Raw genomic sequence first — 22,056 nt, forward strand, 5'->3', positions numbered from 1 at the left:
ACTGTAATCTGTTTTAGTGATGTTGATTGAGAGATAACTGTTGGCCAGGATACCAGGGAGAACTCCCCTGCTCCTCTTCAAAATAGTGGCATGGGATCTTTTATGCCCACTTGAGAGAGCAGATTCCATTATAGCCTCATTCCTTCCACCTCAGTTTAACATCTCATCTGAAAGACAGCACCTCCGACAGTGCAGCATTCCCTCAGCACTGTCCTGGAGTGTCAGCCTATATTTTGTGCTCAAGGCTCTGGAGTGGCACTTGAACCCACAACGTTCCGACTCCGAAGTGAGAGTGCTACCCATTGAACCACAGCTGACACCATGAAGTTCACTCAGCCAATACAAGCACGTTCCAAGTCACAAGCAATCCTTGGCCTTCAACTCAGTTGCCCATATTTATTAATCTTTTCATTTACTCAAAACTATTTAGTTCTTTGAGAATAGACACTATAATTCAATTTGTAAATGAAAACTTGTGATTTTTCTCACATCCTTTACCATCTTCAGCCATGTTCACATATACATCTTGGATTAATGGCAAAATATTTTCAATGATCGCCATTGAATTTTGTTCCTAAATATTTTACAAATAATTAAACCTTTGTATAGCCTAAAGTTCTTTGTGTCCTTCACTGCTTAAAATACCAGTGATTTTTCACAAATAAAGACAGCTGAATGAAAGCCAGCTACCTCGTCAGATTACAGTTGCCATTTATGCGCGAGTCTTTCTTCCAAGCACAAGGCCATCCATAATTGCCAGCATTTAATTGTTATCTTTCATCCACTGTTCAACCCACTGTACAATCTGTTCCAAGTTCTTTTCCAGGTCCTCGGGTGTGTTGCTGGGTAATTGATACACAATCTCCTCTCGATATGACTCCATGGCCTCTTCATATATAGTCTGGAAAATCTCACACTGTATGTTGTCCTGAAGCTTCTTTCCATTGTAACCCCTCAGTAAAGATAAACAAAAATAAAGTGGCAATTGTTATTTAATTAAACAGCTTTTTCTGATCACTGAAAACTTGTTATGTTAACATGTTATAGGCAATGAGAAAAATGAAAAAAAACACCTTTGAACAAACTTGTAGAATGGAGCACATATTTTGATTCAGTAATGGAAGGTAAAAACACCACAGGACAGTTTCACACCAAAATCTGAAATGGTTACGTGTTGTCAGAAATACTTACTCCTTTGTTCAAAAGTGAAACACGACAGTAAAGTTTAAAAAAGATAGCACAATCTATCTCTAGATGCTGTGTACAACAACAGCTTGTATTTATATAGTGCTTTTAACGTAGTAAAATGTCGCAAGGCACTTCACAGGAGCGTTATCAAACAAAATTTGACACCGAGCCATGAGGAGATATTAGGACAGATGACCAAAAGCTTGGTCAAAGAGGTAGGTTTTAAGGAGCGCCTTAAAAAAGAGAGAGGTGGAGGGGTTTAGGGAAGGAATTCCAGAGCTTAGGGCCTTTGCAGCTGAAGGCACGGCCACCAATGGTGGAGTGATTAATTCTGGCCTGTTAAGCATCCCCGATTTTAAGAGGAGAGCAGATATCTCAGAGGGTTGGAGGGCTGGAGAAGATTACAGAGATCGGGAGGGGCAAGGACATGGAGGGATTTGAAAACAGGAATGAGAATTTTAAAATTGAGGCATTGCTTAACTGGGAGCCAATGTAGGTCAGCGAGCACAGGGGTGATGGGTGAACAGGACTTGGTGCAAGTTAGGACACGGGCAGCAGAGTTTTGGATGACCTCAAGTTTATGGAGGGTAGAACATGGGAGGCTGGCCAGGAGTGCATTGGAATAGTCAAGTCTAGAGGTAACAAGGGCATGGTTGAGGGTTTCAGCAGCAAATGGGCTGAGGCAGGGGCGGAGTCGGGCAATGCTACGGACTTGGAAATAGGCAGTCTTAGTGATGGCGCGGATGTGGTCGGAAGCTCATCTCGGGGTCATATACGACACGAAGGTTGTGAACAGTCTGGTTCAGCCTCAAAAAATTGCCAGGGAGAGGGATGGAGTCGGTGGCTAGGATTGAAGACAATGGTTTCAGTCTTCCCAATATTTAGTTGGAGGAAATTTCTGCTCATCCAGTTCTGAATGTTGGACAACCAGTCTGACAATTGAGACATGGTGTGGAGATGCCGGAGTTGGACTGGGGTGGACAAATGTAAGAAGTCATACAACACCAGGTTATAGTCCAACAGCTTTATTTGAAGTCACAAGCTTTCGGAGCGCTGCGATGCATAAAGACACAGCTTATATAGTCAGAGAATAATGTCAGATGTTTACAGGTAATCTTTCTAACTGCCATTTATCACACCTCGGCAGAGAGATAATCACAGCAATCAAAGGTGTGAATGGTGTCCAAACAGGTCAGTCAGGAAAAAATTACATCAAAGTTCGGGGGCAGCAGCAGAGAGGTGAGGCCGGGATAAAAACCGGCGCGAAGACCGAGGCCCGACCAGTTCGGGGGCGGCAGCAGAGAGGTGAGGCCGGGATAAAAACCGGCGCGAAGACCGAGGCCCGACCAGTTCGGGGGCGGCAGCAGAGAGGTGAGGCTGGGATAAAAACCGGCGCGAAGACCGAGGCCCGACCAGTTCGGGGGCGGCAGCAGAGAGGTGAGGCCGGGATAAAAACCGGCGCGAAGACCGAGGCCCGACCAGTTCGGGGGCGGCAGCAGAGAGGTGAGGCCGGGATAAAAACCGGCGCGAAGACCGAGGCCCGACCAGTTCGGGGGCGGCAGCAGAGAGGTGAGGCCGGGATAAAAACCGGCGCGAAGACCGAGGCCCGACCAGTTCGGGGGCGGCAGCAGAGAGGTGAGGCCGGGATAAAAACCGGCGCGAAGACCGAGGCCCGACCAGTTCGGGGGCGGCAGCAGAGAAGTGAGGCACACCAACTCAGCAGCGGGGAGAGGGGTAAAAAGTAATCAGAGTGTGACGTCACCAGGGAGCAGGTAAGTGATTGGTTGGTGAGTATTTCTCTTTTTTAAACTTTAACTCTGTAGTTAATAGTTACTAGGGTCTTTTCTGGTATAGCAGGGACTGTTGGTAGACTATACAAGCGCCTTAGAAATATCTTTAATTGGTGATAGTAAATTAATTTAAATTAATTAAAGGGAAGGTCATGCCAGGAGAGCCCAGCCCCGTGATATGCTCCTCTTGCTCTATGTGGGAATTCAGGGACACTGCCGGTGCCCCTGATGACCACGTGTGCCGGAGATGCATCCATCTGCAGCTACTAGCAGACCGCATTGAGGCGCTGGAGCTGCAGGTGGATGGGTTGTTGAGCATTCACGATGCTGAGAGGGTCGTGGATAACACATTTAGTGAGTTGGTCACACCGCAGGGTAGGGCTGCACAGGAAGATAGGAAATGGGTGACCACCAGGCGGAGCAATAGAAGCAGGCAGGTAGTGCAGGAGACCCCTGTGACCATTCCCCTCTCAAACAGGTATACCGCTTTGGATACTGTTGGGGGGGGGGGGGGGATGACTCACCAGGGGAAGGCAGCAGCAGCCAACTTCCTGGCACTGGGGGTGCTCCTGCTGCCCAGGAAGGGAGGAAAAAGAGTGGGAGAGCAATAGTGGTAGGGGATTCTATAGTAAGGGGAACAGATAGGCGTTTCTGTGGCCATAGACGTGAATCCAGGATGGTTTGTTGCCTCCCTGGTGCCAGGGTCAAGGATGTCACTGAGCGGCTGCAGGGCATTCTGGAGGGGGAGGGTGAACAGCCAGAGGTCGTGGTCCACATTGGTACCAACGACATAGGTAAAAAGAGGGTTGAGGTCCTGCAGCAAGAATTTAGGGAGCTAGGTGGAAGATTAAGGAGCAGGACCTCAAAGGTTGTAATCTCTGGATTACTCCCAGTGCCACGTGCTAGTGAGTATAGGAATAGGAAGATAGAACAGATGAATGCGTGGCTAAAGGGATGGTGCAGGAGGGAGGGCTTTAGTTTCCTGGATCACTGGGTCTGCTTCTGGGAAAGGTGGGACTTGTACAAGTTGGACGGTTTACACCTGAACCAGAGGGGAACCAATATCCTTGCGGGGAGGTTTGCTAGCACTGCTGGGGGGGAGGGGGGTGGGGGGGTTTAAACTAACTTGGCAGGGGGATGGGATACAGAGTGGAGCTATAGTAGGGGGTGATTTACAGCCAAATACGGAGGAAAAAACAAGTCAGCTGGGAAGGCAGAGCAAATATGTGAAGGCAAAAGGGAATATGGCAGGGCTGGAAGGCATTTATTTTAATGCAAGGAGTCTTGCAAATACGGTGGATGAACTGAAGTTGTTGTTGAACACATGGGAGTACAATATTGTTGCTATCACGGAGACATGGTTGAGGGAGGGTCAGGACTGGCAGCTCAATATTCCGGGGTATAGAATCTTCAGGCAAGACAGAGGGGGGTGTAAAAGGGGAGGGGGTGTTGCAATATTAATTAAGGAGTCAATTACTGCCGTAAGGAGGGATGATATACTAGCGGGTTCCTCTAATGAGGCCATATGGGTAGAACTTAAAAACAAAAAGGGGGCAAGCACTTTGCTGGGAGTGTACTATAGGCCCCCAAACAGTCAGGGGGAGATAGAGGAACAGACATGTCGGCAAATCTCAGAGAAGTGCGAAAATAATAGGGTAATAATAGTGGGGGATTTCAACTTCCCCAATATTAATTGGGATAGTCAGAGTGTGAAAGGCTTAGAGGGTGCAGAATTCTTAAAGTGCATCCAGGAGAGCTTTTTGAGCCAACATGTAGAAAGTCCTACAAGAGAGGGGGCGGTACTGGACCTAATTCTAGGGAATGTAGCCGGGCAAGTGGTGGAAGTGTCAGTAGGAGAGCATTTTGGCGACAGTGACCATAATTCGGTGAGATTTAAGGTGGTCATGGAAAAAGACAAAGACGGCCCGGAAATAAGGGTTCTAAATTGGGGGAAGGCCGATTTTAATATGATAAGGCAGGATCTGGCCAAAGTGGACTGGGAGCAGCTACTTATAGGAAAATCCACATCAAAACAGTGGGAGACTTTCAGAAGGGAAATAGAGAGAGTACAACGCCAACATGTTCCTGTAAAGGTCAAGGGTGGGACCAACAAGCAAAGGGAACCTTGGATGACAAGGGATATACAAAAATGCATTAGGAAAAAAAGGGAGGCTTTTGGCAATTACAAAAGACTAAAGACGGAGGAAGCCCTAGAAGTATAAAAAGTGCAGGGGCATACTTAAAAAAGAAATTAGGAGAGCGAGGAGGGGCCATGAAATAACACTGGCGAGCAAAATAAAGGAAAATCCTAAGATGTTTTATAAGTATATTAAGGGCAAGAGGATAACCAGGGAAAGGGTAGGGCCCATTCGGGACCAAAGTGGCAATGTGTGTGTAGAGCCAGATGATGTAGGCGGGGTTTTAAATGAATTTTTTGCATCTGTGTTCACTATGGAGAAAGACGATGTAGACATAGAAATCGGGCAAGGGGACTGTGACATACTTGAACATATTAGCCTCGAGAGGGAGGAGGTACTAGCGGTTTTAGCAGGCCAAAAAGTGGATAAATCCCCAGGCTCGGACGAGATGTATCCCAGGCTGTTGTGTGAGGCAAAGGAGGAGATTGCAGGGGCTCTGACACAAATTTTCAGAACCTCTCTGGCCACAGGGGATGTACCAGAGGACTGGAGAACAGCTAACGTAGTACCATTATTCAAGAAGGGTAGCAGGGATAAACCAGGGAATTACAGGCCAGTGAGCCTAACATCTGTGGTAGGGAAATTATTGGAAAAAATTCTGAGGGACAAAATTAGTCACCACTTGGAGAGGCAGGGATTAATCGGGGATAGTCAGCATGGCTTTGTCAAGGGTAAATCATGTCTGACCAATCTGATTGAATTTTGAGAGGGGGTGACAAGGTGTGTGGATGAGGGAAATGCTGTGGATGTGGTTTACATGGACTTCAGTAAAGCTTTTGACAAAGTCCCGCATAGGAGACTGGTCAAGAAGGTAAGAGCCCATGGGATCCAGGGTGCCTTGGCGCGTTGGATCCTAAACTGGCTGAGTGGCAGGAGGCAGAGGGTGATGGTCGAAGGTTGCTTTTGTGACTGGAAGCCTGTGTCCAGTGGGGTACCTCAGGGATCGGTGCTGGGTCCCTTGCTGTTTGTGATCTACATAAATGATTTGGATGAGAATGTAAAAGGTATGATCAGTAAGTTCGCAGATGACACGAAAATTGGTGGGGTGGTAAATTGCGAGGAGGAAAGCCTCAGGCTACAGGACGATATAAACGGGTTGGTCAGATGGGCGGAAAAGTGGCAAATGGAATTTAACCCTGAAAAGTGCGAGGTGATGCATTTTGGACAGACAAATAAGGCAAGGGAATACACAATGAGTGGTAGGGCCCTAGGAAGCACAGAGGGTCAGAGGGACCTTGGTGTACATGTACATAGATCCCTGAAGGCAGCAGAACAGGTAGATAAGGTGGTTAAAAAGGCATATGGGATACTTATATTCTATGCCTCGGCTAATGAAGGCAAGAGCAGGGAGGTTATGATGGAGCTGTACAAAACGCTGGTAAGGCCACAGCTGGAGTACTGTGTGCAGTTCTGGTCGCCTCACTATAGGAAGGATGTGATTGCTTTGGAGAGGGTGCAGAGAAGATTCACCAGGATGTTACCTGGGATGGAGCGCCTCAGCTATGAAGAAAGGCTAAACAGGCTGGGGTTGTTTTCCTTGGAGCAAAGAAGGCTGAGGGGGGACCTGATTGAGGTGTACAAAATGATGAGGGGCATAGATAGGGTAGATAAAGAGGAACTTTTCCCCTTAGTAGGGGGGTCAATAACAAGGGGGCATAGATTCAGGGTAAGGGGCAGGAGATTTAGAGGGGATTTGAGGAGGAACTTTTTCACCCAGAGGGTGGTTGGAATCTGGAACTCACTGCCTGAAAGGGTGGTAGAGGCAGGAACCCTCACAACATTCAAGAAGCATTTGGATGAGCACTTGAAATGCCATTGCATACAAGGCTATGGACCAAATGCTGGAAAATGGGATTAGACTGGACAGGGATTGATGGACGGCGCAGACACGATGGGCCGAAGGGCCTCTTTCTGTGCTGTAAAACTCTATGACTCTATGAAAGAACAATGAGGTGGGGTCACAAGGGGTCAAATGTTGCAGATGCTGGGATCTGTGAAAAACAAAAAAAGACAAAAAAAAAATGTTTTGCTGGAAATCACAGCAGGTCCGGCCGCATCTGTGTAGAGAGACTATATAAGCTGTGTCTTTATGCATCTCTCCACTTCACCTGACGAAGGAGCAGCGCTCCGAAAGCTTGTGACTTCAAATAAAGGTGTTGGACTATAACCTGGTGTTGTGTGACTTCTTAAATTTAGAGACAGTGGAGGGGTCAAGAGGTGGTGGCGAGGTAGACCTGGAAGTCATCAGCGTACATGTGGAAACTAAAGCGGTGTTTTCAGATGATGTCGCCGAGGGGCAGCTTGTAGATGAGAAATAGAGGGAGCCAAGAAGAAACGGTGCGGGAGCGGGAAGGGAAGCCATTGCAGATGATTCTCTGGCTACGGCTGGATAGATAAGAATGGAACAGGTACGTGCAAGTCAATGTTTCCATTAAACTGCGTGGTCGCACGGCAGCACAGCGTTATGGAGGTCCTGCGCAGGCCACGCACCAGCTTTTACATGAGGATAAACCACGCATGTGCCAACATTTGAATGGGCCACACAGCCCATTAAAGGGCCCGTGCACCGAAAAAATAAGAGGGAACATTGGTTCAGTCCCACCTAGCTGGACGACAGTGGAGAGGCGTTGCAGGAGGACGGTGTGGTCAACCGCGTCAAAGACTGCAGACAGGTCGAGAAGGACGAGGAGGGATAGTTTACCTTTGTCACCGTCACATAGGATGTAATTTGTGACTGAGAAGAGCCGTTTCGGTATTGTGGCATGGGGAAACCTGATTGGAAGGATTCAAACATGGAGTTCCGGGAAAGAGGAGCATGGATTTGGGACGGGACAGCACATTCAGCGTACCTCCAATAAAATGAATTCAACCTTACTGAGTAACTGTCTCAGTTTAACATGGATTTGATCTTGTATGGATAATGATGAGACCAAAAGTTCTGAAGCAAATGTTTGAATTTTGTTTGTGAACTGGGGAAGGGAAGGGCAAATAGGGGAGTTGAATCCTCAACTTGATAGTCATTTAACAATAACAAGTATTTATATAGCGCCTTTAATGTAGTAAAACATCCTAAGGCGTTTCACAGGTGTGTTATAAAACAGAATTTGACACTGAGCCACATAAGGAGAATTTAGGGCAGGCGACCAAAAGCTTGGTCAAAGAGGTAGGTTTTGAGGAGGGTCTTAAAGGAGGAAAGAGAGGTAGCGAGGTGGAGAGGTTTAGGCTGGGAATTCCAGAGCTTAGGGCCTAGGCAACAGAAGGTACAGCCACCAATTTAAGCCTGGCATCTTTGTATGCAATCATCATTTGTTCTTGACTGGATCAGAGCAAGAGGAAAATCAGCAGAAATATTTATCTACCGCACCAAGTGAATTCTGTTGGCCAAGATGGAGTGACATGGGTAGTGATTGTGGAGATATCCAAGCTTAGACCATCCTGCCTTCCATGCTGAATAAGTATAATGGTTTCCCCAGTAGTTTGGAAGTGAAGCCACGGTTTCCAAACCGTTCAGATTATGATGGTCCCAGATTTGGTCTGTGCTGAATTAGCTAATCTCAGAAAGCACAGTAAAAGTGCTATAATTGGCATCAGTGCTCCCGAAATAGAAGAGGGAAAAATGAAGTGGGATCCCTTCTCCTGATTGCTATCCAGCAACATCTTCTGCAAATGTACTAATGTAGACACTGGGTTAAAAACAAGATCGGGCTCAACTGAGCTTTCCATTGCGTTCAAAAGCCTGCTGACACTCAGTGAAAGCTCACAAATAAATAATGGGCACTTAAGCAAGGTACAGGAAGAGGACCAGTGTCTGTGAAACAATACTATTTGCCATTACTCTCACTTAACCTTTCCCCGTCCCCTCCCTGAAGGCGTTGACTCAATTGTTGAGGGAGCAGGATGATTTTTTTTGGGCGGGGGGGGGGGGGGGGGGCGCGGTGGAGAAATTGACTTATTGAAAACAGTAAGATTGTGCACAAAGAATATTTTGAGTACACTGAATTTTAGATGAACAGATACTTCAAGATAAATATTTTTAGTACCTGTTTTCCAATCGGTCATATAAAATTGAATTATCCGTACGAAGGACAAACACAATATGGAACCAGCGCTCTGGGAAGAAGTCACAACCATGGTAATCCACAATTATCCCACTTTCACTCATCTTATCCTCAAGTTCATCAACCACCTGCAAAACAAATTGTTCCATTAGGAGAAAAAATGTCAACATACAACAAATATATATCAAACACATACACACAGATAATCTTCTCTCAAAACAGAAGCTATAGGCCTGTAACCAGCTCATTCCTAAGTGCTGTTAGCAAACACTTTTGTTCTGGTGAATCTCAGCTTGTAACATGGATTTTTTTTAATGAACAATCAGTGGACTAATGGATAAATGCATCACTCAGAGTCTGAGCCACACAGAACAAGGTTGTCCCAGGCTCAATCAAAGGCGTGTGCGGAGTTCAGCACTGTGATGTGGTGTTACAATTGGTCTCAATACCTTTACGTTTGGTGGTGGGGTGGGGTGGGGGGGGGGGGGGAGCAGCTGCAACCAGCCAAATTTCTGTTCATGATCACTATCCAGTGACTCCTGCAGTAAAGTATGCAAGTTTGGATCTTGGGCGAGGACACTAATGAGATTTGCTCCGAAGCCCCCATACTGAGAGAGCCTTCCAATACCGTCTCGCACACAGAAGAACGGCTTCTTGGATGATATGTTGAAGGGCTGCTGGAGGCTGTAGAACCATAGCCTAACACGAGGTAGCACTATCAGAAGAGAATAGGGGAGAAAAAAATTAAAACCATAGTAGGGACATTATTATGTTAATAGATTATTCAAGAGTATTTTACAAGCAATTAATGACTTATAGGTCCCCTCTAGAACATTATCCATATAAACATGGCCAGCATAGGGTCACCATACATGGCAAGACAAGAACAAAATAAAGATATCCTTATTCTGATGAAAGATTCAAATGTTAAAAGCTGAACCTCACCAGAAAAAAATATAACAGCAGCATTTTTGATAGGAGGGCAAGGAAGAAAATTAGTGATGGAATAAAATCTAAACTCCAAATTGAATTTTACTTGACTCCTGCACTCTAACCTATACAGTTATATACTGAGAGGTAATCATTAAATATGAAAAATATTAACCTGAGGGGGAACAGCTGAAAAATGCCTTTGTTTCAGGATTGTGAAGTTTATTTCTCCCCTGTCCAAGTATGTACAAATAAGGTAAAGATGATTGAACGTTTGTCCAACTATCTTGGCTCCTTGATTAACTTGATCAAATCATCGAAATTTACTGCACAGAAGGAGGCCATTCAGCCCATTGTGCCTGTGCAGCCAAAAGAGAGCTATCTAGCCTAATCCCACTTTCTAGCTCCTGGTTCGTAGCCTTGTAGGTTACGACACTTCAAATGTATATCCAAGTACTTTTTAAATGCGATGAGGGTTTCTGCCTCTACCACCCTTTCAGGCAGTGAGTTCCAGACCCCCAGCACCTCTGGTAAAAAAAAACTCAACTCCCCTCTAACCCATCTACCAATTACATTAAATCTATACCCCCTGGTTATTGACATCTCTGCGAAGGGAAATAGGTCCTTCCTATCCATTCTATCTAGGCCCCTCATAATTTTAGACACCTCAATTAAATCTCCCATCAGCCTCCTCTGTTCCAATTTTGGATCCAACTTGCCACTTTCCCTTGGATCCCATGGGCATTTACTTTTCTGACCAATCTGCCATGTGGAGCCTTGTCAAAAGCCTTGCTAAAATCCATACAGACTACATCAAATGCGCTACCCTCATCGACCCTCCTTGTTACCTCCTCAAAAAATTGAAACAAGTTAATCAGACACGACTTTCCCTCAACAAATCCATGCTGACTGTCCTCGATTAATCCATGCCTTTCTAAATGACGATTTAAAAACAATTGACAAACGCCATCCTTTGTGACTGTGACAAAGGTAAACTATCCCGACTTGTCAGCAGCCTTTGACACAGTTGACCACTCCATCCTTCTCCAATGGCTCTCCAGCTGGGTGGGACTGCACTCGCCTGGTTCCATTCTTATCTATCTAATCGTAGCCAGAGAATCACCTGCAACAGCTTCTCTTCCCACGCCTGCATCATTACTTCTGGTGTCCCCCAAGGATCTATCCTTGGCCCCCTCCTATTTCTCATCTACATGTTGCCTTTTGGCGACATCATCCGAAAACACAGCATCAGTTTCCACATGTACGCTGACGACACCCAACTCTACCTCACTACCACTTCTCTCAACCCTTCCACGGTCTCTAAATTATCTGACTGCTTGTCTGACGGGATGAGCAGAAATTTTCTCCAATTAAATATTGGGAAGACCGAAGCCATTGTTTTTGGTCCCCGCCACAAACTCTGTTCCCTAGCCACTGACTCCATCCGTCTCCCTAACATCTGTCTGAGGCTAAACCACACGTCGCAACTTTGGTGTCATATTTGACCCTGAAATGAGCTTCCGACCACATATCCGCAGCGTAACAAAGAACACCTATTTCCACCTTCGTAACATGAACGTCTCCGCCCTTGCCTCAGCTCATCCACTGCTGAAACCCTCATCAATGCCTTTGTTACCTCTGATGCGCTATCAACAATACCAAAGACTATGAGATGGACTTAAATGAAGTAGGCTTTTATTGACTAAGAACTAGAGCATGCCTCTGCTAGTGAATCCATCCTAAGAGCTCCCGGGGGAAGGGTGGTGAGTCACCTTTATACCCGGGCTTTGGGGTGGAGCCAGGGGCTGAGACATGCCTGGACTTGTACAGGGTTAACAGTGGTTTACCACACAGGCATGTACAGGTTAACAGTGGTTTACCACATTCACCCCTCGTTTAAAAAAAGAGTCCGGCGGGGTGAAGTGTTTCAAAAGTTCGTATACGAAAGTCTCTCCGGGGGTCTTGTCTGCCGTAATGATCTTCGTGGTGCCGGTTGCGGCGGTTCTTTGCCCGCGGCCGCTTCTCGCGTGGGACGGAGCACTGGCGTGTCGTCCTCTCGGGGTAGGGATGGCACCGGCATGTCGTCAGTTCGTGGTAGACACCCCGGTGGTGCGTCGTGGGTAGTGGTGTGGGTGGAGGTAGTGGATGGTGATCGATGGTGTTTCGGGTGGTACCTGAGGGTGCGAGGTCTCGAATTGAGACTGTGTCCTCCCGCCCGTCAGGATACGCCACGTAGGCGTACTGTGGGTTGGCGTGGAGGTGGTGAACCTTTTCGACCAGGGGGTCCATCTTATGGCTCCTCACGTGTTTCCTGAGCAGGACGGGTCCCGGAGACGTCAGCCATGGCGGTAGTGATGTCCCCGAGGTGGATTTCCTGGGGAAGACGAACATCTTCTCGTGAGGGGTGGCGTTTGTGGCAGTACAGAGCAGTGATCGTATGGAGTGGAGCGCATCGGGGAGGACATCTTGCCAGCAGGAGATTGGGAGGCCCTTGGATTTTAGGGCGAGCATGGCGGTCTTCCACACCGTTGTGTTCTCCCTCTCTACCTGTCCGTTACCCCGGGGGTTGTAGCTGGTAGTCCTGCTCGTGGCTATGCCCTTCTCGAGCAGGTACTGGCGCAGCTCGTCGCTCATGAACGACGAGCCCGTCGCTGTGGATGTAATTGGGGAAGCCAAATGTGGCGAACAGGTCATTGAGGCACCTGATGACTGTGGCGCTGGTCATGTCCGGGCAGGGGATGGCGAAGGGGAAACGGGAGTACTCGTCAATAATACTGAGGAAGTACGTGTTGCGGTCAGAGGAGGGAAGGGGCCCCTTGAAATCGACGCTGAGACGTTCGAAGGGGCGGGTGGCTTTAATCAGGTGTGCCCTGTCTGGCCTATAAAAATGCGGTTTGCATTCGGCGCAGACCTGGCAGTTCCTGGTCATGGTCCTGACCTCCTCGATGGAGTAAGGCAGGTTGCGAGCTTTAATAAAGTGGAAGAACCTGGTGACCCCCGGGTGGCAGAGATCATTGTGGAGGGTCCGTAGCCTATCGACTTGTGCGTTGGCACATGTCCCACGGGATAGGGCGTCTGGGGGCTCATTAAGTTTCCCGGGCCGGTATAAGATATCGTAGTTGTAGGTGGATAACTCGATCCTCCACCGCAATATCTTATCATTTTTGATTTTCCCCCTTTGTTGTTAAACATAAATGCTACTGACCGTTGGTCAGTGAGCAGGGTGAAACGTTTACCGGCCAGGTAATGTCTCCAGTGCCGTACAGCCTCCACTATCGCCTGGGCCTCCTTCTCGACTGAGGAGTGTCGAATTTCGGGGCCCTGGAGGGTCCGTGAAAAGAAGGCCACGGGTCTCCCCGCCTGGTTAAGGGTTGCGGCTAGGGCGAAGTCGGATGCATCGCTCTCCACTTGGAAAGGGTTGGACTCATCCACTGCGTGCATTGTGGCCTTCGCAATGTCCTCTTTTATGAGGGTGAAGGCCGCACGGGCCTCTGCCGTCAGGGGGAAGGAGGTTGACTTGATGAGGGGCCGGGCTTTGTCCGCATAGTTGGGCACCCACTGGGCGTAGTAAGAGAAGAACCCTAGGCATCTCTTCAGGGCTTTTAGGCAGTTGGGGGGGGGGGGGGGGGTAGTTCCAGGAGGGGGCGCATTCGGTCGGGGTCAGGGCCGATGACTCCGTTTTCCACCACGCAGCCAAGAATAGCGAGGCGCGCGGTGCGGAACATACATTTTTCTCTGTTGTATGTCAGATTCAGCCGTTGGGCCGTACAGAGGAATTTTTCTAGGTTGGCGTCGTGGTCCTGCCGGTCATGGCCGCAGATGGTGACGTTGTCTAGATAGGGGAAGGTGGCCTGCAGCGCGTTCTGGTCAACCATCCGGTCCATCTCCCTTTGGAAGACCGAGACCCCGTTGGTGATGCCGAAGGGGACTCGGAGGAAGTGGTAGAGGCGACCGTCAGCCTCGAAGGCCGTGTACTGGCGGTCCTCAGGCCTGATGGGGAGCTGGTGGTATGCCGACTTCAGATCAATCGTCGAGAATACCCGGTATTGTGCTATCTGGTTGACCATGTCAGTTATGCGGGGAAGTGGGTATGCGTCTAATTGCGTGTATCGATTGATCGTCTGGCTGTAATCAATAACCAGGCGCTGTTTTTCGCCGGTCTTTACTACCACCACTTGGGCTCGCCATGGGCTGGTGCTGCCCTCGATAATCCCTTCCCTCAGGAGTCTTTCTACTTCTGATTTAATAAAGCTCCTATCCCCGGGCACTGTACCGCCTGCTTTTAGTAGCAATTGGCTTGCAGTCTTTGGCGAGGTTAGCGAACAACTGGGGGGGGGGGTTTGACCTTCAGGGTGGACAGGCTGCATACTTTGCGCGGCGCCGTGTTTAAATTCTGCTGGCTGCAGACTGTAAGTGGGGGCAGGGGCCCGCCATATGCCATCGTGACGCTCTCCAGATGGCACTGGAAGTCTAATCCTAGCAGTACGGGAGCGCAGAGCTGTGGCAGGACGAGGAATTTAAACTCTCTGTACTCCACGCCGTTCACTGTCAGAGTCGCTACACAGTAGCCGCCGTATGGGACTTTGAGGCCATAAAGACCTGGTGGCGTGTGCGCATAACCGATAGGGAGTAGCGTCGCACCGTGTCGGGGTGGATGAAGCTCTCCGTGCTTCCGCAGTCGAAAAGGCAATTTGTGGCATGGCCATTTACCTTTACGTTCATCATGGACCTGGCTAGTTGGTGGGGCCTAGATTGGTCCAGGGTGATGGAGGCCATCGTCGAGGTCGGTGGGTTGCTGTAGTATTCGCCCGCGCCGAGGGCCTGGTCCCGAGATGGTGTCCAAGATGGCGGCCCCCCCTCGGCTGATGGTGTCCAAAATGGCGGCCCGCACGTGGTTGGTGGGGTCCAAAATGGCGGCCTGTACGGTTCACACGCGGCGCTGCTGGAATTGGGGGTCGATTTCGCCTTGCACACTCTTGCGTAGTGGCCTTTCTTGCCGCATTTGGAGCAGGTCGCGTCCTTTGCTGGGCATTGCTGTCTGGGGTGCTTGGCCTGGCCGCAGAAGTAGCATTTCTGGCCTCTGGTCATTGCAGCTGTAGTTGGGCTGCTGGCGGCTTGTGGCCTTACCGGGTCCCAAGATGGCTGCTCCCGTGGCATCCACGTGGCCATCCGGTCAGGGGGGTAGGCGTCCATGTTCTGGAGGGCCACGTCGAACGAGTTAGCGAGGGCCACTGTCTTCTGCAGGTCGAGCCCCCTCTGTTCCAGCAGCCTCTGCCGAGTATAGTTGGACCTGATGCCGGCTACGTAGGCGTCTCGGATCAGGTCTTCCGTGCATTCCTTGGCCATCACCGCTTTGCAATTACAGTCCCGGCCGAGGACTCTCAGTGCCAGTAAATATTCAGCGCCCGATTCCCCGGGGCGCTGTTTTCGGGTAGCCAGGAGGTGTCTGGCGTAGACCTCGTTAACAGGCCTCACGTATTGTTCCTTTAGCGTCGCGATGGCGGCCGTGTAAGTAGTGGCGTCTCGGATGATCGAGTAGACTCGGTGGCTCACCCGTGAGTTCAAGACAAGCCGTTTCGCGTCATCTGTAGTGACGGTAGTGCTGGAGGCCTCCAGGAAGGCTTCAAAACAGCTCAGCCAGTGTTCAAAGTTATTGGCTGCATCTGCTGCTTGAGGATCCAGGTCTAAACGTTCCGGCTTCAAGATTTGCTCCATGTTGAAAATTAGTCAATAAAATTGATGCGCTATCAACAATACCAAAGACTACGAGATGGACTTAAATGAAGTAGGCTTTTATTGACTAAGAACTAGAGCATGCCTCTGCTAGTGAATCCATCCTAAGAGCTCCTGGGGGAAGGGTGGTGAGTCACCTTTATACCCAGGCTTAGGGGTGGAGCCAGGGGCTGAGACATGCCTGGACTTGTACAGGGTTAACAGTGGTTTACCACACAGGCATGTACAGGTTAACAGTGGTTTACCACAACCTCTAGACTTGATTATTCCAAAGCACTCCTGGCTGGCCTCCCACATTCTACCCTACATAAACTTGAGGTGATCCAAAACTCGGCTGCCCGTGTCCTAACTCGCACCAAGTCCTGTTCACCCATCACCCCGGTGCTCGCTGACCTACATTGACTCCCGGTTAAGCAACGCCTCGATTTCAAAATTCTCATCCTTGTTTTCAAATCCCTCCATGGCCTCACCCCTTCCTGTCTCTGTAATCTCCTTCAGCCCCACAACCATTCCCCCCCTTCACCAAGAGATATCTGTGCTCCTCTAATTCTGGCCTCTTGAGCATCCCTGATTATAAATCGCTCAACCATGCCTTCTGTTGCCTAGGCTCTAAGCTCTGGAATTCCATGCCTAAAACTCTCTGCCTCGCTACCTCTCTTTCCTCCTTTAAGACACTCCTTAAAACCTACCTCTTTGACCAAGCTTTTGGTCACCTGCCCTAATTTCTCCTTATGTGGCTCGATGTCAAATTCTTTGTCTTTTAATGCTCCTGTGCAACGCCTTGGGACGTTATACTACACTAAAGGCGCTATATAAATACAAGTTGTTTTTGTTGATTAATGTTGTCCCTCAGATTTTTTTTCCAATAATTTGCTCACCACCGAGGTTAGGCTGACTGGCCTGTAATTACTCGATCTATCCCTTTTTAAACAATGGTACAACGTTAGCAGTCCTCCAGCACCACGCCTGTAGCCAGAGGGGACTGGAAAATCAGATTCCAAAACTTCAAGGGAAAACTAAAGTTATTAGGGATTAAACAAATTAATTCTTAAAACAAAAACCAGACAAGAAAAAATTCAATTAGCTCAAAAATTTGCAATTCATTTTGTCTTGGTTTTGTAGAACAAAACTCACCCTGTCTTCATCCAGAATGGGACACAAGTATTCCTCATCATAGCCTTCATACAGATTACCTTTTGAAAGAAAGACTTACATTTACTTTCACGACCACCGGACGTCTCAAAGCCAATGAAGTACTTTTGGAGTGGAGTCACTGTTGTAATCACAGAATCACAGAATCTACAGTGCAGATAGAGGCCATTTTGGCCCATCGAGCCTGCACCGACACATATCCCACCCTATTCCTGTAACCCCATGTATTTAATCCCGTAACACTAAGGGTCAATTTATCATAGCCAAATCAACCTAACCTGCACATCTTTGGACTGTGGGAGGAAACCGGAGCACCCGGAGGAAACCCACGCAGACACAGGGAGAATGTGCAAACTCCACACAGACAGTCACCCGAGACCAGATTTGAACCCGGGTCCCTGGCGCTGTGAGGCAACAGTGCTAACCACTATGCCACCGTGCCCCCCTTAATGTGGAAGGTGCGGCAGCCAATTTGCACACAGCAAGCTCCCACAAACAGCAATGTGATAATGACCAGATAATCTGTTTTTGTTATGTTGACTGAGGGGTAAATATTGGCTAGCACACCAGGGATAGCTCCTCTGCTCTTCTTCGAAATAGTGCCATGGGATCTTTTACATCCACCTGAGAGAGCAGACGGGGCCTCAGTTTAATGTCTCATCTGAAAGACAGCACCTCCAACAATGCAGCACTCCCTCAACACTGCACTGGAGTGTCAGCCTAGATTTTTGTGCTCAAGTCCCTGGAGTAGGACTTGAACCCACAACCTTCTGACTCAGAGGCAAGGGTGGCACCCACTGAGCCACAAAACATTTACAGAGCTTTACAAGAACATTAGAAACACATTAGTATACATCTCCCTTTTGACCAGCACCACCAATTCTGAGAGAACATTATGGATAAATTAATTACATCAATGCAGACTCTTGTAAATATAGTGCAAACAAACAAAACATACAACTGCACCAGTATCTAAAACAATATAAAATCATGGAAAAATGCAACACAACAGCATTGAGCAGTGGTTATTACTTTCCATTGTTTTAGTATTCAGATGCAAAATGTCTATCCATTTACCTGAACATAATGTACTTGGTTAAGTCTTAATTAAGGAAATCTATTGGGTAAACTGATAGAAGTGTGAGAATTGCTGCCAAAATGGGGACAGTATAAACATTTTTCATCAACTTGCGCTTTCACTAACATTCAGCATCCTGGAATTGCAGATCTGGCAAATCTCGCTAACGGTAAGACTTTGTCCTCTCAAGTGTTCTGAAAATATATACAGGTAGACTATCCTTTATCCGAAAACCTCGGGACCAGCCGAGTTTCGGATAAAGGAGAATTTCGGATTTCGGAAGGTGGGTCCGCGGGGGGTCGCGCGCACGACTTACGCTGACGCTCAGCGTAAGTCAGTCGGGGTCGGCGGGGGTCGGGGCCGGCGGGGTCCGCGGGGGGGTCGGCGGTTGTCGGGGCTGGCGGCGGGGGGGATCGGCGGTTGTCGGGGCCGGCGGGGGGGTCGGCGGTTGTCGGGGCCGGCGGTTGTCGGGGCCGGCGGGGGGGTCGGCGGTTGTCGGGGGGGTCGGCGGTTGTCAGGGCCGGCGGAGGGTCGTGCGCACGACTTACCCTTTATCCGAACTTCCGAAACCGGAACCCTCTAAAAACCGAAGGTTTTTTCGTTCGTACGCACGACTTATGCTGAACGAAAAAACCTTCGGTTTTTAGAGGGTTTCGGTTTTCGGAAGTCCGGATAAAGGGTAGTCTACCTGTAATTGAATTCCTTTCAGTGATAAACACCAAGAGCAATTTGCCTAGGTGCTGAAAATCTTTGCTGCAACTCATGAAAATTCAGTACTGGGTTAATATCTTGTTTGAATTCAAGGAGCTAATTAAAAAAAAAAAAAATTAGTTTATGGGATGTGGGCGTCGCTGGCAAGGCCAGTATTTATTGCCCATCCCTAGTTGCCTTTGAGAAGGTGGTGGTGAGCCACCTTCTTGAACTGCTGCAGACCGTGTGGTGAAGGTACTCCCACAGTGCTGTTAGGGAGGGAGTTCCAGGATTTTGACCCAGCGACGATGAAGGATTGGCGATATACTTCGAAGTCAGGATGGTGTGTGACTTGGAGGTGGTGGTGTTCCCATGCACCTGCTGCCCTTGTACTTCTAGGTGGAAGAGGTCACGGGTTTGGGAGGTGTTGCCAAAGAAGCCTTGGCGAGTTGCTGTGGTGCATCTTGTAGATGGTACACACTGCAGCCACGGTACGCCAGTGGTGGACGGAGTGAATGTTTAAGGTGGTGGATGGGGTGCCATAAATCAATTTATGATAAAGAATATTCTGAAATACCAGCTTCACTTGTGGAAAATTAGTCAAGAAATTAAAAAGGTAATAGTTGTGTTTACCAAGACTGACAGTATATATTATATAGTAACGTCAATCCTTTTTAATTCTAGGCTTTCCAAGTATTACCAATCCGTTTAAGGGACATGTAGATTTTCATAAAATCCGACAGCAAACAATTCTAATCGCTGAAAGTGTTAAATTGAGGTAAACTGGTCACATTAAATTATAACTCAATTCTGTTCCAGCAATTGTCAAATTAACATTTTCAGATATTCTTTTCCACTCAGGTTCACCTTCTTTTGCCAGTTCTCCCACATTGATGTACGTCAGTCCAGTTCTTCCAGCTAACTCTTTACCAAGGGTGGTCTTCCCAACACCTGGAGTACCTGTAAACAGTATTTTGACCTATTGTTAAAACAGCAGTGTGGAGGTTCAGCATTAGCAATCATACGCTAGGTTAACCCTCAAAAAACACAACTCACTATGTTTATGCAACTAACTGTATGGCGTTGGCTTAAACCACTGGGCAAAAAGTTAATCTATAAAAACAATGCTACTGAAGACTATTTTCAGATTTTCACACACTTTTGTTTACACTCCAGAACCTTCACCTTTGATGCTCTTGTCCCCAGTAAAACCCTTACTCTCTCCCATGCCAGTTGTTCCCCCCGAATAGGGTCCCCATCTTCACTACTAACCGTCACCTGCAACCCCTTTCCCCATCAACTTCACAAACAACAAGTGCGAGCAGCTCATGGAGTGCTTTCTCATTAAGACTGAGACCATTTGTTCAGCTGCCTCTGCTGCTTCCCCATCAAGTCAAGCCTCCCCCCAGGTTCCTCTCTACCATAGCCCAGAAACTGTGACTTTCAAGTTTCTATCATATATCCCTTCATGCCTGCTTCGACCCGAGGTTGTCCATGAGACCTACCACCTGCTCCCTTGACCCCATTCCCACTAAACTGCTGACCACCCAGCTTTTGGAGTTTGGATGATCAGCCATCTCATTGAATGGCGGAGTAGGCTCGAGGGACCAAATGGCCTACTCCTGCTCCTAGCTTCTGTTTCTATGTTTCCCTTATTCATCCCTATGCTAGTTGACATTGCAATTATGGTTCCCTCTCCTTAGATACCGTCCCCCTCCCTTTCAAAACAGCCACCATCACACTCCTCCTCAACCCCTCTGTCCTTGCAAACTACCACCCCATCACCAATAAAAGAGGGAGAAAGAAAACAGGGAACTAAAGGCCAGTTGGCCTGACATCAGTAGTGGGGAAAATGCTAGAATCTATTATTAAAGACATGGTAAGGCACTTAGAAAATCACAATCTGATTAGGCAGAATCAACACAGTTTTATGAAATCGTGTTTGACAAAACTATTAAGTTGTTTTGAAGGTATAACTAGCAGGATAAAGGAGAATCAGTACATGTGGTGCATTCGGATTTTCAGAAGGCATTCAATAAGGCGCCGCACAAGAGGTTCTTGCACATGATTAGGGCTCATGGGATTGGGGGTAATATATTAGCAGGATTTGAGGATTGGTTAACGGACAGAAAACAGAGAGCAGGAATAAACGGGTCATTTTTGGGTTGGTAGGCTGTAACTAATGGGGTACCACAAGGATCAGTGCTTGGGCCTCAGCTATTCACAATCTACATGGGGACCGAGTGTAGTATTTCCAAGTTTTCTGACGATTCAAAGCTAGGTGGGAAAGTACAAGAACGTAAGAAATAGGAGTAGGAGATACGGCTCCTACCCCGTCCCCGCTCCCACTTCGCCCCGGGCTGGCTTCCACCCCCACCCACCGGTCAGCAGCGGCCCCCGCTCCTCCTGCCCCCGGGCCCACCGGTCAGCAGCAGGCCCCCCGCTCCTCCTGCCCCCCGGACCCACCGATCAGCAGTAGGCCCCCCGCTCCTCCTGCCCCCCGCTCCTCCTGCCCCCCGGACCGCAGCAGGCCGCCCGCTCCTCCTGCCCCCCCGGACAGCAGTAGGCCCCCCGCTCCTCCTGCCCCCCGAACCCACCGGTCAGCAGTAGGCCCCCCGCTCCTCCTGCCCCCCGGACCCACCGGTCAGCAGCAGGCCCCCCGCTCCTCCTGCCCCCCGGACCCACCGGTCAGCAGCAGGCCCCCCGCTCCCCTGCCCCCGGACCCACCGGTCAGCAGCAGGCTCTCCGCTCCTCCTGCCCCCCGAACCCACCGGTCAGCAGTAGGCCCCCCGCTCCTCCTGCCCCCCGAACCCACCGGTCAGCAGTAGGCCCCCCGCTCCTCCTGCCCCCCGGACCCACCGGTCAGCAGCAGGCCCCCCGCTCCCCTGCCCCCGGACCCACCGGTCAGCAGCAGGCTCTCCGCTCCCCCTGCCCCAGGTCAGCAGCAGACTCTCCGCCCCTCCTCCGGGCCCACAGGTCAGCAGCAGGCTCTCCGCTCCTCCTGCCCCCGGACCTACCAATCAGCAGGACACTCTGCTGCTACTCCTGGCCCCGGATTCTCCCTGCCCCCGGACTCTCCCTGCCCCCGGACCCACCAGTCAGCAGGACGTTCGGCTTCTTCTCCATGGCTCCACACGCATGCGGCCAGTATCCCAGGGTCCTTCACTCGGCCTCGGCCGCGGCCCTCCCCAATTACGTCACGGCTCGCCCTTCCGCACAACCCAAAAATGATTTAAATT

The 22,056-nt window shown here is 49.1% G+C and overlaps 1 protein-coding gene across 1 annotated transcript; it reads right to left on the reverse strand.

Annotated features, from left to right (window-relative positions):
* Nucleotides 1-750: 750 nt before the first annotated feature.
* Nucleotides 751-22,039, reverse strand: ak6 (adenylate kinase 6). Its single transcript, XM_085989822.1, has 5 exons — nucleotides 21,913-22,039; nucleotides 19,685-19,777; nucleotides 17,032-17,090; nucleotides 9,217-9,362; nucleotides 751-953 (listed from the first exon to the last, which is right to left on the reverse strand). Exons 1-5 carry the CDS (start codon nucleotides 21,941-21,943, stop codon nucleotides 764-766), a joined length of 519 nt encoding a protein of 172 aa, XP_085845948.1. The 5' UTR covers nucleotides 21,944-22,039; the 3' UTR covers nucleotides 751-763.
* Nucleotides 22,040-22,056: the final 17 nt, after the last annotated feature.

This window comes from Somniosus microcephalus, chromosome 1 (genome assembly GCF_052327205.1).
Source record: "Somniosus microcephalus isolate GS21.2 chromosome 1, FLI_Smic_1.0, whole genome shotgun sequence".
Taxonomy (NCBI): Eukaryota; Metazoa; Chordata; class Chondrichthyes; order Squaliformes; family Somniosidae; genus Somniosus; species Somniosus microcephalus.

What these genes read in the sequence shown, in the direction of transcription:
- ak6 (XM_085989822.1), bottom strand. Translation starts at nt 21,943, where the DNA reads ATGGAGAAGAAGCCGAACGTCCTGCTGACTG. An exon ending in CCATTCTGGATGAAGACAGG is followed by an intron (nt 9,363 to 17,031) that starts GTGAGTTTTGTT and finishes TTTGTTTTGCAG; the next exon opens with GTGGTTGATGAACTTGAGGA. An exon ending in TATGACCGATTGGAAAACAG is followed by an intron (nt 954 to 9,216) that starts GTACTAAAAATA and finishes ATCTTTACTGAG; the next exon opens with GGGTTACAATGGAAAGAAGC.